The 17,910-nt window shown below is 35.0% G+C and overlaps 1 protein-coding gene across 2 annotated transcripts; it reads left to right on the plus strand.

Annotated features, from left to right (window-relative positions):
* Positions 1 to 1,241: 1,241 nt before the first annotated feature.
* Positions 1,242 to 17,839, plus strand: lifrb (LIF receptor subunit alpha b). 2 transcript variants are annotated; one of them, XM_052103983.1, is made up of 18 exons: positions 1,242 to 1,513; positions 3,410 to 3,521; positions 4,565 to 4,743; positions 4,835 to 4,985; positions 5,615 to 5,863; positions 8,895 to 9,021; positions 9,166 to 9,284; positions 9,490 to 9,629; positions 9,786 to 9,939; positions 10,207 to 10,268; positions 12,038 to 12,260; positions 12,356 to 12,538; positions 13,621 to 13,722; positions 13,988 to 14,155; positions 14,241 to 14,354; positions 14,909 to 15,002; positions 15,126 to 15,189; positions 17,249 to 17,839. In XM_052103983.1, the coding sequence occupies exons 2-18, from the start codon at positions 3,461 to 3,463 to the stop codon at positions 17,687 to 17,689; spliced, it is 2,631 nt and encodes an 876-aa protein (XP_051959943.1). In that variant the 5' UTR covers positions 1,242 to 1,513; positions 3,410 to 3,460; the 3' UTR covers positions 17,690 to 17,839. The 2 variants fall into 2 exon arrangements, with proteins under 2 accessions (XP_051959943.1, XP_051959944.1); XM_052103984.1 differs by lacking the exon at positions 3,410 to 3,521 and having other exon boundaries at positions 1,243 to 1,513.
* Positions 17,840 to 17,910: the final 71 nt, after the last annotated feature.

Below are 17,910 nucleotides of genomic sequence, written 5' to 3' on the forward strand. Positions count from 1 at the left end.
GGGATCATGCCCCGAACCCCCCTAGAGGACCGGAGGTCCACCCCCCATAGTCTCACAAAATCCTGTGGGAATCACCGTACTTTCATTGTAAGTAAGGTGCCAGAGTGCACGAAAAAAAAAAACATAAAGGTAGAGCGTGCTTATTTAAAATAGATGGGGGGGTCACCTAAAGCCACACCCACTTACATGGGGCAGGGCTAAGCCCTGAACCTCCTCAAGTCCTAGAAACGCCCCTGATTATTGGCCAATCGGTGTTACCCCATCTGTGGCGGATTTAGGCATGGGCGACACGAGGCGGCGGCACCAACCCCCTATTATCAAGACACCACACCAATGGAAGTTTCTCAAAGTTCTATTCAGTCCGAAATAATCGGACTGAAAAGACAATCGATTCAAATCTTTTTGCTAACCTGTTTGGCTAATTCGCTGAAAAGAGACTCAATAAATTGATTTATTTATGAACTGGCATCTCTAGTTCTGATTCTACACTATATAAGCGGCTCAAACGTGAAGATCTCTGATATTGTCGAAGCTTTCACTTTATATTCACAATATAGAAAATATTAAATTATTTTACTAACTTCATTCGCGCAACCAGATAAACTTTTCCAAAGACTGAATTTATATAAACAAGTTTGATGAGCAGTTAACAACGTTAAGAAAACACGTTTCGGGTTCGACTGATATTCGACTGATATTGTCGAAGCTTTCACTTTATAGATAGGTCGAAGCTTTCACTTTATATTTTATCTGTCACATTATACCTGACTGCTACCTCAATAGCTACTATGTCCATAGAAAACTATTTCATAGTATGTTATGTTTACCTTTAGCATTTTAGAAAGTGTCATCTTTTTGCACTACTCGATTTCAAATGTGTACTACTACTGGTCGGTGCTGCACTGTCTCTCACTGTGCCTATTGTCCTGTTCTTTTTAGTCATTTATTGTACTGTCCCGTACTTTTTTGCACACGTTTGCACGTGCACTTTATGTGGAAATGTTATTTAGTCTGTGTAGTCTCATGTGGTTCTGTGTTTGTCCTATGTTGTTTTATATAGCACCATGGTCCTGGAGGAACGTTGTCTCATTTCGCTGTGTACTGTACTAACTGTATATGGTTGAGCGACAATAAAAACCACTTGACTTGACTTAATATTTTTGGAAAGGGACACTATTACTCTCAGTGCAACTGCTCTTCCCTGGAACATCGTCGATACGTAACGCAGCGCTGCTATCAACTGACAATTGCTCATACATGTACTGTATATGTACTTGTCTTGGATGCGTTTTCCAAAGACTCTCTTTACTGGTAACTTCACGGACGTTCCCACCGATATCCTCCCACTACACGTGATCGCTCATCTGCTCCCTCACTTCAGAATTAATTCAGTTCGGTTAAGCTATAATGTTTTAGGGTCAATTTTTTGCTTGTCACGTACGAGAATAAATTGAGGAAGATATAAAATTTTACCGTGGTGGTGGCGGCTGAGAAACACGTCTTCTTCACTCAGGTAGGTGATTGTCCCTAAACCAAAAGCGTTCTTCGTCCGTAATCGAAGTTTTCAGTTGAATTTTATATGTAAATACGCGCTTTGACCGTTGCGATCGCCCGCTGTGTTTTCAACGTCACGCGAAGTTTTTTAGTCGCAGTGTCATTTAAAACAAGAATAGAAACTCATATTTTTAAAAACGCGTCTCGAACACACATGGTTTTCAGCGCAAGAGCCTGTTCGGTATGAGTGACCCCTGAAACGTGTTTTCTTAACGTTGTTAACTGCTCATCAAACTTGTTTATATTTTATTCAGTCTTTGGAAAAGTTTATCTGGTTGCGCGAATGAAGTTAGTAAAATATTTTAATATTTTCTATGATTGTCTTTGGTGATTTACCTGATTATTACCTGTTATCGAATTTAGAGATCACACAGATTTAGAGATGGGCAGTGAATTTGGTCAGTCGTTTGTCTTATTCAAGGGGTCAATATTCTTTTAAAGATAAGATTACGTGGCGTATAGGCCATATTTGTATGTATAATGTACTGGAGCTTTGCTGTAATACATAAAGGCATCATCAAACTGTCTTTTACATGCAACATGGTTAAATATCCCTTCAGTGTTTGTAGAATAATTAGTAAAATATTTTATTTCAGGAGAAAAAAGTTTGACCCAGGGACGGTCATTACATCATCTATTAAGAATGATTAGCCTTCTTTGTCTGAACTGAAAGTGATGATCTACTCATGTATAATCAAATCTCGGCATCAGGAACAGGAATATTATGAAAAAAGACAAAAACTGAAAAAAGACAAAAACTGAAAAAAAAAAAAAAACTGTTTTTTTTTTTTTTAAAGATTTACACATTTAAATTTCACAACAGAATTTCATCATATTGAATTGAGTAACCTTTAACAAAATAAAATAAAAATGATTAGTTGTTTTTTTAAATATATTTAAAAAAATAAAATTACACTTCAATTTGATGGAATTTTGTTATGATATTTAAATGCATAAATTACAAATAATAATAATAATAATAATAATAGGCTAAAATATTTTTTGAGTGTAGTGTTTCCTTGGCTGTCGATATAATAATTGAGTTTTATATACATTATATTTTAAAGTTTTAAATGCAAATATGAGCATGCAGCTTGGACATGTATTGAAACAAACTGAATTAATCACATCAGTGATAATAAGTGACAGCTTTCCTTTGTAAAAGCACCACACTTTATTTATTGTTGTATCAAATTGATGAACATGGGATGTCCCTGGAGTCATTGACATTATTACTGTGAGCGTTGGATGACTATTTATTTTTTGTTGTTTTTGAATAAGTAAATTTTGCAGTATTTGTTCTTGGTGCAGTTGAAAGTGAGTTTATCTCTTGGACAAGATAAACATCGATTGATTATGTGTACATTTGTGTGGACCAAAGCTTGTTCATTCACCATCTGTGGTCTCTAAACTGTTTACTCATTTTCATAGCCACAGGTTGTAACAGTATTTTCTACAACTGACATTTAGCCTTTCATTGTTTGAGTTTTCCAATAGTCAACAGTCCAATAAAGTCATGCACAAACACACAAACACACACAAAAACAGTAGTTTTCAAAGAACAAATATATTTATTTTTATTTTTAATATGATCATTTATGTTAGGGGAGGGGGCTGTGGTGTAGTGTGTAACACACATATTTCTGGTAATGAAGGTTTGAATTTGGCCTGTGTCATCTTCTGATCTCATCTCCTCTTTCTCTCCATCCACTTTTTACACAATGTTTTAAATTAAAACCTAAAAGGCCATTAAAAAATAAAGATTGATTCCCATTTGAGTTGTGAGTTGTTAACAGTTTACCTTATTTAGTCATTTAGCTATGCGTAATGGATAAGAGTGTTATTGTTTCTCTAGCGGATCTAATTGCTAATGGAGGCATCATCCAGAATTTCCTGAACTGAGACCATGTCAGTCTGGTTTTTATGTGCTTTGCTTCTTTCTCTGATTGATCAAACAGAAGAGGATGGTGAGTTTGAGCTTAGTGTATTTGTTGAGAAATTATTTGAATTAATTGTAATGTTTATAAATCAGTGTATATATCAAACTAAATGTATCAAACTAAATGTTATCTTCAAACAACAACCTTTTCTCAGAAATATCTTTTAAGAGCCATTTGTGCAATGACTTTAATGCAAATGGAGTCAACTGATGTGTCTGACTGACTTTATTCTCCTTAACACAAATGAACATTTTTAGAAGAATATTTCAGCTCTGTTGGTCCTCACAATGCAAGTGAATGGTGACCAGATCTCAGAAGGTCCAAAATCTCATAAAGGCAGCATAAAAGTAATCCATATGACTACTGTTGTTAAGTCCATCCATGTCTTCAGAAGAGATATGGTAAGTGTGGGTGAGAAACGGATCAATATTTAAGTCCTTTTTTACTATAAATCGCCACCTTTGACCAGCCCCAACCAGTAGGTGGCTGAAAATGAAAGTAACTTCAACACATGAATTTGGATGTGGAAGTGAAAGTGTAGAATTACAGTAAAAATGTCTTAAATATTGATCTGTTTCTCACCCACATCTATCATATCACTTCTGAAGATATGGATTGAACCACTGTAGTCATATGGATTACTTTTATACTGCCAATTATATGCTTTTTGGACCTTCAGAGTACTGGTCACCATTCACTTGCTTACAATGCATGGACCTACAGAGCTGAAATATTCTTCTAAAAATCTTAATTTGTGTTCTGCAGAAGAAAGAAAGTCATACACATCTGGAATGGCATGAGGGTGAGTAAATAATGTGAGATTTATGCTTTTTGGGTGAACTATTCCTTTAGGTCAGCTCCCCTCATGTTCACACATTGTGTCCTTGCAGAGTAACCACTGGTTAACTATGGACATGTTTCACTTTTTAAAAGTTCTCCAATAAAGATTTAACTATTGGTAAACTCTTAATAATAAATTACTCCTTATTTGAATTGTTGAATTCCACAGAGTCACAGTTCCTGTTCAAAATTTTTATATAATTATGTGTCTATATTTTCTGTATCAAAAGGAAACCAACTTCCAGTAAAAGAGGTGACAGTGTATCCAGATAAAAGTGACACATTTGATAAAGGTGAATGGGTGCTGAATGTTACATGGAGAGATGAGTTTGCTAAAAATAATCAACCAGAGAAACTCACTTATGACATTGAAGTCCTTCACACCGAACAGATGCGGACCGTTCACTTTGTATGTGGCAGCTGATCTTTTACAATATTTCTATAATGGTAAAAGTAAGACTAATATGCCTGAATTAATTTGTTGTAAAATGCTGTATTAGGAGACCATACAGGTGATGCCAGATTCAGCAGTCCCTCATCACTGGAAATGGACCTCATCTGTACCACTGCAGTGCACCTCCCATTCGGTCAGATTTAGACGCCGAGATCTGCATCAGACCAGCAGCTGGACACCTTTAAACACTTACAAAGGTTTGTGGCCAAATGTCATACAAATGTGAGCCCACAAAAGAGATATTGTTATGCACGTTTAACCATGTTATGTTGAGATTATCTTTATAATTTTTATGTATGGGGTTCCAGAGACCGCAATGATGTTCATATAGAAATGATAAAAATACTCATTTCAAAATGAATGTCTTATTTTCCACTGTGTTCTTCTGGCTAAATCAAATCCCACTGGTCGGATATTATTGAAGCTGTATCTTAAAATTTTACCACAAAGCAGATGTGCACAATTTATCTGGACTCCATTTTTGTATCATTTTTGTTTGGACTCAATTTGCCCTAGTGAAAACATATTGTAGAAAAATACAAGAAAATGACAGAATTGTTTTTTTATATATATATATCTGGGGTCTCTTAGACCCCAAGCATAAGTAATAAAACATCTTATCACGTTTGACATTTTTTTTTATAATCAGTGCACATAGGATAAGGAAAAGTAATATTATCAACCTAATTTATTCATGTACATTTTAATTTAATATACATTTTAGTTATTAAAATTGTCTTGGGGTCTCTCAGGCCCCAGTGAGGAACTTGAGGTTTAAACTGGCCTGATAAACAACTAATTCACTGTTTTGCCCATGAAATAACAGGAGAAGATCAAACTGCCAAAACAACAATTGTCTATCCAGATAACCAAGTTTTTCTGGTTGGGAGCAACGTGACATTCTGCTGCATTTTGAAGACAGACGAGGTTCAATCATTCAGTTCCTCTTTTTTCACAATCCGTATCAGCAACAGGACGTACATCACAAATCCGGTTCACTTCAACACCCATTCTGGATCAGGAGGAGAGAACATACAATGTTTAGATGATGGGGGCTCCACAATATTTATTGGCTGTAAGTGTAAATGAATCATGTCCAATATGGATTGGTTAATTTAAATGGTATGTATATAACTAGTTCAAAAACTCAAGTTGACATACAGTGGCAAGAAAAAGTATGTGAACCCTTTGGAATTAGTTGGTTTTCTGCTTTAATTGGTCATAATAGTCTCAAGTATACACAAACAACAATGTGCTTAAGCTAACACCACATAAACAATTATACACTTTCATGTCTTTATTGAACACATCTCATTAAACATTCACATTGTTTTGGAAATAGTAAGTGAACCCTTGGATTTAAAGGAATGTTCTGGGTTCAACACAAGTTTAGCTACAGCGACAGCAGTGATTGCAGCCAAATTGTGGAGGATTTAAACACAGAAATGTGAAGCTTATAATTTTACAAAAGCACTTACATTAATTCTTCTGTTAAAACTTGTGTATTATTTGAGCTGCAAAGTTGTTTAAATCATAATTTTTACAGTTGTTTTAGGGTTTGTTGACATTACATCATAGAAACTAAGTTTGTATGTGGTGCCCTTTTTACACCATATGTTGTGATTCATGGTCTTCCCAAACAATTTAACCTTAGTTAAGCTACGTCTGCAGATTCTTCTGTTGAAAATCAAATTCAAAATGTTTGATTGCATATTAAAAGTTCTAACCTACACCTCCAACATTGTTTCATTAACTGGATTTTGTCTTTATCTGGAGCCTTCAACTGAGTTGATGTCATTGGCCTAGGGGTTCACATACTTTTTACAACATATACTGTGAATTTTTGAATGATGTATTTAATATCTAAGAGAACAATATAATAATTAGTGTGTCATTAGTTAAAGCAGATTTAAACATAATAGTGAGGAAAGGTGTTCATTTTCCATATTTGAGATACAATTTGAATATCTTAAAATCTCTAAAAATTCGATTCAACCATTGGATGTAGGCCCTATTAAAAAATGGATTCATGATAATTCCAGAGGGTTCACATACTTTTTCTTGACACTATAATTTTAAAATATTAAAGTTGAATTTATTAATGGAAAACGGGAATTATTTGAAGATTAGTCAGAGCTTTTTTGGATATTTTGCCCATGCACATATGGGATTATCTGCACCATCTGCCCACATATAGGAATTTCTCACAATTTTACAACTGATGAAGCCACTGGGATTTATTAGGTCTGTCTAAAAAAAGTAATTATTTCAATTTTCAATGGTTTTGTTTGCATTATTTTAATTTGTTTACCTCTTAATAAAACCCAAACATACTGGAATGAATGAAACCCCTTCTTTATAACAACTTTTATAAATTAATAACATTGCAAACATAATAAGGTCACATAATGCCAAAAAGGTTATTCATTAATCATATATAATCAAAGTAGAGCTGCATGATTCTGGGAAAATTGAGAATCATGATTTTATTTTATTTTTGCTTCGAGTAAAGATCACGATTGATTCTCTCATGATTCTGAAGAAAAAAATGGTTATGTGATTTACAAAACCTGGACATAAAGGTACTAAACAAAGTAATATGTAATGTACTAGAGATTCTGACTAAATGTTCTCTACCTCAATCTTTGCAAAAAATGCAATAAAGTTGTGAATCAAATATATATATTTAAACAGTTCTGAGTCCACAAGAGGGTGCAATGAATACGTTATAAACTAAACAGCACCTTGTTATTATTGCAAAACAAATAAAAAAAATTATAATTCTTTTAAAAAACTGCAAAAAATAAAATAAATGAAAGGATTTAGACTGTTTCTCACATGCTAAGTAAAAAGCAAAACGAGCGGGAAAGCTTCATTACCGTTTTATGACAACTTCGTTTTGCACTGGTAGGCAAATATGCAATAAAACACTGTTATTTTACTCATTTTTTTTTTTTCAATAAATATATATTAACAATTTAAAATAAAACAATATTACCTTCAGTATCTCTTGTAAAAATGCTTCAAGCTTTTAAAGGATTCATTTAAGAGCCAGTAATTAAATAGAGAACAGAGTAAACAGTGCTTTAAATTTTTCAGCAACAGTAATTAAACATTAAAACATTATAAAATAATGCAAAATGAAACTACTTAAATAACTGACACCCTTTACTGTGTGATAGAGCTACAGTAATACTGATTTGGTGCAGTAAGAATGCCTAAATGCCTATAACAGACAGCATTAAAACTTATATACATTTAGACATCACACAGGTCTAACACTTTGAAGAATTCGTCCCGTCTGCTTATACATTAACATCTGTGTTTGCTTTTTAAGACAATTAAGACAGCACAGATTTAATCCCATCTGTTTACACTCTTGTAATTCATTAACAGCTGTGTTTGTATTAATATCACTTAAAGAGGGGTATTTTGTTTAAGAACAGCGCAGAATCTCGCTGCATTCATCATGAGACACAAACACACGGGATCTTTTAACAAATTAATCATGCAGCTCAAATTCAAAGCATAGAAATGTAATGAAACTAAGTGTGTGAATATGTATATACTGTACATACACATGTTGTTTAAAGCATTAAAAATGTCTTTGGGCTCATTTCAATTATCCCCAAGAGATTGACTTGAAAACTATTGACAAAATAGTAGTTAAAAAAAAACAATTTGAATATTTAATTTTAGGTTTATGGTCAAATCTGTTCTTTGATATTCAGACAAATTGAAAATGGGAAAATAAGAGAAAAAATTATCAGCTTATTCTTGTTAACTTCCCATATACTAATGTATACAATCTTTTAAGAATAATTTTGGTTAAGTATGTATTAATCAAACTGAATGTTATTATACATTTTTATCAAACCAAAAAAAAAAAAATATATATATATATATATATATATATATATATATATATATATTGCAATACTAAGTGTCTATGATGGAATCATTTAAACACAAACTAGTTCCAATTTTATTTGTATATACCAAATATACACTGTAGTACACTTTTATTGGATTTGCATTAGATTAGATTAGATTCATGATGTCATAGGCCTCTGGCCAAAAATATCTAATTTCAATGAATACTACAGATCCCCCAGATGACCAGAATCTTACATGTGTGACACGGGATCTCAGCTCTGTGGTGTGTCAATGGGAACGTGGTCGAAAAACCCATCTGGAAGGAGATAATAAAACCATCTACACACTGAATGGAAGGTACAGTACACACATGGATGCTCATCAACATCCAACATTATGTGCAATGAGAATCATGACAAATTGTTCAGTGTAAATCATGTAAAAATGAACAATATAATGTTTCAAGTTTTCCTTCATGATTAAATGTTTTGTATTTGTTAGTGTTTGTAAATTTGATCAATGTGTCCTACATGAAAAAAATGACACGATTTGGACTCTAAATGCCACAAATCCCCTTGGTGTGAAGACTATCACTGACACAGCTGACCCCAAACACAGAGGTATAACAGACCATTTATCTTAAAGGAGATGTGTATTATTTATTCAATTATTTTTGAGTTACGTTTGGTGCTGCTAGTGCAAAAAAATAAAATAAATGTTTGTATGAATCTAAAATACTGCATAACCACTTAAATTGGATAGTTTGTGATCTATTTTATTTTTATTTATTTTTTTTCATTTAAAGTTTTGTTCCTTCTTGCACAGTTTGGCTTACAGCACCCAAGAACATACAATCCCGTGCTGTTCATGCAAGAAATGCCACTCTTCAATGGAGCTGGAACATGGAAAATTATGCTTCCTTTCCAATGACATGTCAAGTGGAGCTCAATGGATTTATTTACAATGTTGGATTTATCAGTCATTATCTTTCACAAAAATGAACATCCATTCTATGTCAGATATTCAGTGTTTGTGTTGTTACTTGTATCCCCTTTTTATGTTTTTACATGCTTTTAAAATGTTTCTCAACAATTTTCTATACATTTTTACGTCTCACAAAGGTAACCTTTCATGGACTGGGACTTTCGTCAGTTATCCTTTTAGATCTGCAGCCCTCTGCTCATTACACAGCTAAAGTGCAATGTGGGTCTAATGAGCACTTTTACAGGTGGGGTGACTGGAGTAAAATGACTGACTTCTCTACTAAAGAGGACAGTGAGTATACATTAGCATGAAAACATCAGAATTTATTTAGGCTTTAGCATAATTTTTTTGTCCAGTGTCATTAATTAATTAATTTTAAAAATTATTCTGTGTGTGTGTGTGTGTGTGTGTGTGTGTGTGTGTGTGTATATATAAATATATATATATATATTTAGCTTCTTTTTTATCTTGTAGGTAACTAAAGAAAAGCAATTCACATACAGCAATTTACAAAATATAGATTCACTTTATGTTGTCGCATTGATGATCTCTCCGCAGTTCCAGAAGATGTAGATATTTGGATGCAATATTGGGAACAAAATACATACATTGTATGGAAGGTACGTGCAGTTTAAAGGATTTATTTAGGATATCAGTGTTTCTCATTAATTGACTAAACTCTGGCGGCCCGCCACAGTCTCATCTGACCTGCCACGGTCTCATAATGAACTGAAAATTAAATGTTGTGTTTTGCGCTCTCTCTCTCGCTCACCAGTCAGCTCCTCACCCGCTGCTGTAAACTCACGCACTCCCACACACACTCGCAGATATATTCACTGGAGTATTCCTTGATCCGTCTATCGTTATTTGTTTGAGGAGGTAATCTTTGGTGGTGGTGTAGTGGTCTAAACCACATAACTGGTAATCAGAAGGATGCTGGTTCGATCCCCACAGCCACCACCATTGTGTCCTTGAGCAAGGCACTTAACTCCAGGTTGCTCCGGGGGGATTGTCCCTGTAAGAAGGGCTCTGTAAGTCGCTTTGGATAAAAGCGTCTGCCAAATGCATAAATGTAAATGTAATGATGATTAACATAAATTAACGTTAGTGTTACTAGGTCAATTGGCATAATGTTACACTGGTTACGGCTTCACTAGCTAGCTATCATTAGCAGTCTGAGGTAACATTATAAGATAAAAAGTTGAAACTGACATCCCTAGTTTTTACCCCGCTTTTCAGAATGAGCATACAAAAATATTTTAAGAGGGGTTTGAAAAATATTTCAAACCCCAGATGAGGAAGAGAGATGGTATATAAGTTAAATAAGGCCCTGTGAGAGATTAGTTAGCACCACAGACTCTAGCTCTGAGTGAAAATTGTGGGTTGGGTAGAGTCAATCCAGTTATTTTAGCCAATTGCTTTTGGCGAGGCAGGCCTTGGCTCTGTCAATTAAACCCTGGCTGGTGGTCAAGAGCATCATGTATATGGGGAAGAATTGGGGGCGCTGTTTCTCACAGTTCAATTTATTTCAAAGTTCCCTACTGCAGCTTTAAGAGCTATAAATTGTTTACAAGAGCACAACACTAGCCTCTTAATTTTGCTCTCAAAGTGCACCAGATGGAAGTATTTAACTTTAAAATTTACTAAATTTTCTTACGGGGATCATGCCCCCAAACCCCCCTAGAGGATCAGAGGTCCACCCCCCATAGTCTCACAAAATCCTGTGGGAATCACTGAATGATACATGTTTTGTTGATCTATTCCTTCAAGACAGTGCAACCCAATGATGTACCTTAAGCTAGACACGTCAATTCAAGTGCTCTTAAATAAACAAACTACTTTAACTTTGCACTAGAGCCACAAAACAGTCACTTGGCATCAGATTCAGAGATTAGCCAAGTTTAAAATAAGCTAGTTTTTAGGAAGTCTTGATGAACACAACATGAAATTAAAGATCTCCTCTTTGTGAGTGCTATTCAATGTGAAAACTGTCAGAAATGCCTCACAGATGTGCTTTCAGACTGTTGCTAGCAGCTAGCATCAATGCAGCTATTGTGATTTTGAGACTGACAGTGATACACACAATATTGGGTACAAAATACATACATTGTATGGAAGTTACATGCAGTTTAAAGTATTTGGTACTGCAGTTGACTGCAATTCACCCAATAATGAATGTACTGTCCCTAATGTGTTTTCAAAACTCTATGACTTTCATTAGGAGAAACAATATGAATATGCAGTACGTCTTCTCAATACAGTGGCAGTGGTAGTGCCTCGTTTTAAAACTTAAAACAGTTCCCAAAATATCATAGAAGTAGTATATTCTCTGTACTTTGTGGCTAAATCAAAACAAATAAATATATATATTTTATAATTTTTTTTAAAGCCTCTAACAAAACAACAAAGTAATGGGATAATAACGGGCTATAAACTTACTATAAGTGACTCCAAAAACAAGTGGAGAAACACCATCCACAGAGGACTAGAGACACCACTGTGCCACAATCTCACATCTGTGAATGAGAAAGGGGATCAAATAATAACAGTCTCAGCAAGCAACTCGGCTGGTCTTTCTCCACCTTCAAGCATCACCATCCCAAGCTTTCCTGGTGAGCCATAAAAAGTTAAAAGGGTTGAGTTTAAATGGGTTAAAGCTTTGAAAGTCTTGTTTAAACTAAAAATTATTTTATAATTCTCTTCATAGACAATGGAGTCATTGTAAGCCCTATCAATAGCAGTAATGGTGGCTTTACAATGTTTTGGGAAGAGAGCTCCCATTCCAGTTGTGGCTATGTTGTAGACTGGTTTCCAACCTACAGTAAAAAACGTTGTGCAGATGAATGGAGGAAGATCCCATCCGGTCACTTGAGCACCTGGATTCCGCCAGGTCAGTTGGGAGCAAATAGAATGAGAAAGGTCGTCATTCACTCACACGTACTTTAGTATTGGTGTCAGCCAGTTTATTTTGACTTTATCCTTTATTAGTGTTGTTTGCTCAACAGAGAATAATTCATTGACATCTTGTGAGGAAGATAAACAGACTTCATACACATTTGGAATGGTCAACCAATAATAATGAGCTGTAACTGTAGTTCAAAGCAGCTTTATTTGAATGGTGATATGTGTGTGTACTGTTAAAGGTATTGGAGTATTGTCTGTGAATGCAGGAGCAAAATGTTATGATCACAGAGAATGATTGATTATTTAATAGTGAGAAAAAATACAAAACAATCATTAGATTACATTAGGTGACATTAAAGGGATAGTTCACCCAAAACCTCAGCATTTATGTGTATGAATTTCTTTCAGCTGAACACAAATGATTATTTTTAGAAGAATATTTTTACGTCCATACAATGCAAGTGAATGGTGATCAGGCCTTTGAAGCTCCAAAAAGGAGATAAAGTCAGAATAAAAGTAATCCACACGACTCCTGTATTCTGAAGCAATGACCAGATGTATAGTGAAAAAGGAGTTACATTTTTGTCCATTCTCACCCAAACCAACTGTAACTGGATCGCATCAGAAGACATTGAAACACTGATGTCTTACAGATTACTTATATGCTGAATTTATCTCCTTTTCTGAGCTTTTGGAGTTCTGGTCACCAGAACTTTGTTTGGGTTCTGCAGAAGAAAGAAAGTCATACACATCTTGGATGGAATGAGGGTTAGTAAATGTTGAGAGAATTTTTATTTTTCGGTGAACTATCCCTTTAAATTAATAAATGCATAAGAGTATAATTTGTAGTCCTCTTTTAGACTTCTAGATTAAATAAAGAATGAAGAGAATTAAGGGAAGGTGACAAAACTAGAACAAGATTTTGTCCAAGACTATTTTATGAACAATAGAAGAAGATTTTAATCCTCAAAAAATGCCACCCTTGAATTGCAATTTTGTTTAATTTTATAGTAATTTTTACAATATACCTTTTTTCTTTACTCTAATTGTTCTATAATTCTTTCACAGAGTTTTTTCAGCCAGGGGTGAGATATACTATCTCAGTCTATGCCTGCACTGCTGGTGCCCCACAGCTTCTGCAGAGGAGAGAGGGTTATGCTATAGAGCAGCGTAAGGACTGCTGGACTACAAAATGACTTTTTTTTCAAAGTTCCTAAAAAAAGCATGTTGTCTTTTAGACCAACATCTTCCAAATAATACATGTTTTGATTCTGTTTACTTTGTACTTTGTGTAGCCTTTAAATGCAGAAAATATCATTAGTTCTGTCTAAACAATTTAGTTTTTTGTAGTTTTCATTGTTCAAAGATTTGTTCCCTTTTTTTATTCTATTTGTTCTGTCATTTTTACTGTACTTTCTGGTTCCTCTATTTTCAGGACCATCTGAGAAAATTCAGAACCTGAGAAGTGAACGGGAAGGCAGAACACTTGTGCTGTCCTGGAACACAGTGCCCTTTGGCAAGCAGGGAGGCTTCATACTGGGTTACAGGCTCGTAATATTCAACTCTGATACCAAAAGAACTATCAATACTAAAACAACAAGGGGTGTGTTCACTTCCTAAATGACATTCACAGTTTTTACTGACAATATTATGGTTTTCAAATAAACATACTTTGTTTACATTTTTAGAACCTACAGTTAGTTTGACATTAGATCCAGGCTCCTACACTATCAACGTTAGTGCCTATACATCTGCAGGAGAAGGTGATAACGCCACAGTCAGTATCCTGGTGGAAAAAAACAGTATGTGTGCATTTTCACATTATTGGGTTCTATGGAAACTTATAATATTTTTTTGCAGTAATGGCTGTGTACTCAGATTTTTTTTTATTTCTAAATCTATTAAAAATAAAGAAATAGTTTAGTAGAAAATACTTTTGAAAATATTTTATCTTTTAAAAAAATGATGTGCACTCACATGAAATGAAGTCTCAAGTCATATTAGTTTTAGAGAAAAAGCTGCTTCTACATGGTCCTGGGTGTGCATTCATTAGCACTGCCATGTTGAGATCATAAGACAAGATGAATAGTACTGGCTCAAACCCCTTGTAATCAGAAGCATTCATTCACTAAATAAATAAATCATGGTTGACCTACAGTATCATAGCACATTTCTTAATTGACATCGGTAACTTCTGTTTTTTCTTTGTTGTTGCATCTATGCAACTAGCAGTCAGGGCAACATAAACATGAATATTACTGAGTGCACCTTTTAATAAACAAATATATTCTGTATCTGTGTACATACTGTAAAACCGTCTTATAACATTTTGAGTAACGTGACAAAATCTGCATAGCTCATCAGATGATTGTGGCCACTGTTGTGGGCTCCAGCGTAGCAGCCCTTGTCTTCATTATCATTACAATCCTTTGCTTCAGGAAGAGAAAGTGGTAAGGAAATTGTCCACTGTTATTTTTGTACATGTTGTTCAGTCTAAGAAAATTCACTATGCTTAGATTTAAATATATTTTGCTGATGTGTTGGAATAAAACTTCACTCTTAAAAATCCTTAGGTTAAAGGAAATATTATATCCAGATATTCCAGAACCAAAACTTACAGGGGGATGGACTAAAAAGGTGAGTTATAACTCCTGTCATTATTATTGTCACATTATACATTTGCATATATACAGTGAAATTCTTTTTTTCACATATCCCTGCTAAGCTGGGGTCAGTTGCTTGAACCCCCGACCTTCTGGTCAGTAACCCAGAGCCTTAACCGCTGAGCCACCACTGCCACAAATGTCATTACCAATAATATGCTTTTGCTTTTTAATTAAAGTCTGCTTAGAGTAATGTGGGACAATAGACATTATTCACAACAAGGCTGTTCGGGATAGACTTACAGTCTCTTCAATGGGTTGTACAGTTGTTTAAATTGATTTTGGATCGTTCCGCTGATGAAAGAATTGACATCTCAGTAGACAAAAAACTCCAGATGACAAGGTGTGGAAAATAGCTTTATACAGTACATGTCATTGAAAAGACGGTAAGTCTATCCCTCACATCCTTATTTTCGTTCCAGTCAAAGATTGCGTTACTGTGAATACGGTCTATAATGTGAAAAGTCTCATTCTAAGATGTGGAAGTGGTTTTAACTGGAGGGTTCCAACTTAAAATTGGTTGCAGGTCTATTCTGATAGAGTCTCAGACAAAAACTATGCAGTGGAAGAGGAAGTCGACCCATTATTACATTAAATACAGGGTTTTATGTAGTATATTAATGGTTGAATAAATGTAATAAATAGGCTAAATAATAATAATACATTTTAATGTTTTATTTTAATTAAAGCTGAAGTATGTATCTTTTTCTGCGTTAAAATACATTCTTCTATCCCAGCTTAATATGCAAAGACAACTATTAGTAAGCCATTCAATGGTTAATTTTCTCAAACTGTAAACTCTCTGTTTCTGTGGCACTACGAAAATGACTAAACAAATTTTAATGTATTTGCTATGCACACAGCAAATTGGACTGCTTTCTATTTAAGTAAAAGTGGCAGGTTTCTCTTTAAGAACAAAAGTTGCTCAGCTTTCTGGCAACTCAAGAACATGAGATGCTGCACTGAATAGTCTCTCTCTGTGCTGGTGCTTGGGCAGATAAATACCTGTGTGCAAACCACGCAAGCAATGGAAAGCGATCTTTGATCATGCGCCAGTAGTCAAGAGGATTGTCGCGTTCGTAATATGAGCGTGAAGCGATCGACTGTGTTCCGCAACTGCTTTCGGGTCGTTGAATAACGTATAACGTGTGAGGAAGGGCACCCAGTGGACTTTCTGGTGCTCTCCTAGGTAAAGATAGTGCCCTCCTAGGGAGTTGGTGCCCTAAGCAGACTGCGTAGTATGCATATAGGTTACGGCGGTACTGCTTATTAGTATTATATAGTATTTCCACACAGCTGACATCGGCCTTTGCTTGGCAGCACCGTGATTATCATTAGATCGATCAAGAGTGAAACCTGAGCACTGAGGGACAGGGAGGCATATATATATCGGCTCATATTTTTGGCCTTTTTTCTCTTTCGGCCAAAACAAAAAATGCCATTTTCGGTGGCCGAAATTTCGGTGCATCCCAACTTTACTGATAATTTCAACGAAAAAGTAATCACATTAGTAATTACTTAACTTTTGAGTTAATTTCACAATAGGGTGAATGCCCATCAGCTGTCACAGAAACAAAAACTGAGGTACACATGAACATTATTCATGTTTTGAATTTTGCATAAATAATACAGTTGTTACCATAGCTCGATTGATGGAGCATGGTAATAGCAACGGCAAGGTCATGGGTTTGTTTCCCAGAGAACACGCACAAAAAAAAAAAAATGTATAACTGCATAAATGTAAATGGTAAATGTACTGTTTCAGAAATGCATGACCCAAGTAAAGTACCTAAAAGTAATTCATTTTATTGAAAGTCAGTAACTGTAATCTGATCACTAGAAATTAAAATGTAATGTGTTACACTACATTATTATAATCAAATTACACCCAACACTGCTTTTATATGATAAACAGTTTTGGTAGTGTTGGGTCGCCGCTTGATCTCCAATGTATAATCTGGGTCTTCAAGCACCACCAGTTGAGACCCACTGTCTTAAGACTTGATGTTCAACAAAGGTTCTGTTGTTTACAGGGTGTTTATTGCTCCCCGCTGATTGAAGGGTATATGAAGTGTGAGATTCAGGAGGCCTACAGTACAGAGCATCCTTCAACGTCACTAGAAAGTGGAGATAGCCATGCTCTCATCAGCCATACCTCCAGAGTGTGTCCTGCACATAATTTCTATCAGAGTACATCTGAATCAACAGTTGTCTCATCCTCACCTGATGATGCCCCTTCAGTCACTTCGTACTCTTCGTTATTGTGGCCTTGTATTGAGAACCTAAGCTCAGTTACTGAAAACCTTAGATACAATATGACCTTGCCAGAATCGGTCGGTGTTTCACAAGTACCAGAGCTCACATTGGAAATGCAGGACTCTTACATACCAGCCCCTAACTTTGTTCATAATAATTTTGATGATAAGGACTCGCTGGTTGACAAGGCCCAAGCATCATGGCCTACAAATGTATAGCTAAACAGACCTCAATGTAATGGTATTTACTGTACACCATATCGATCTGTGAATTATGTGAACTCCATTTATTGCTAAATAGTAGTGTATAATGTACCCTGTGTAAATTATGCTTATGTAAACTCAAATAAATGTCATTTATAAAGTAAATTATTACTGTATTATGTTTTTCTTAACTCTATCTCTTAACTTGTAAAATAAGTAACTAAAACACACATTAC

This window comes from Xyrauchen texanus, chromosome 34, assembly GCF_025860055.1.
Source record: "Xyrauchen texanus isolate HMW12.3.18 chromosome 34, RBS_HiC_50CHRs, whole genome shotgun sequence".
NCBI classification, from domain to species: domain Eukaryota; kingdom Metazoa; phylum Chordata; class Actinopteri; order Cypriniformes; family Catostomidae; genus Xyrauchen; species Xyrauchen texanus.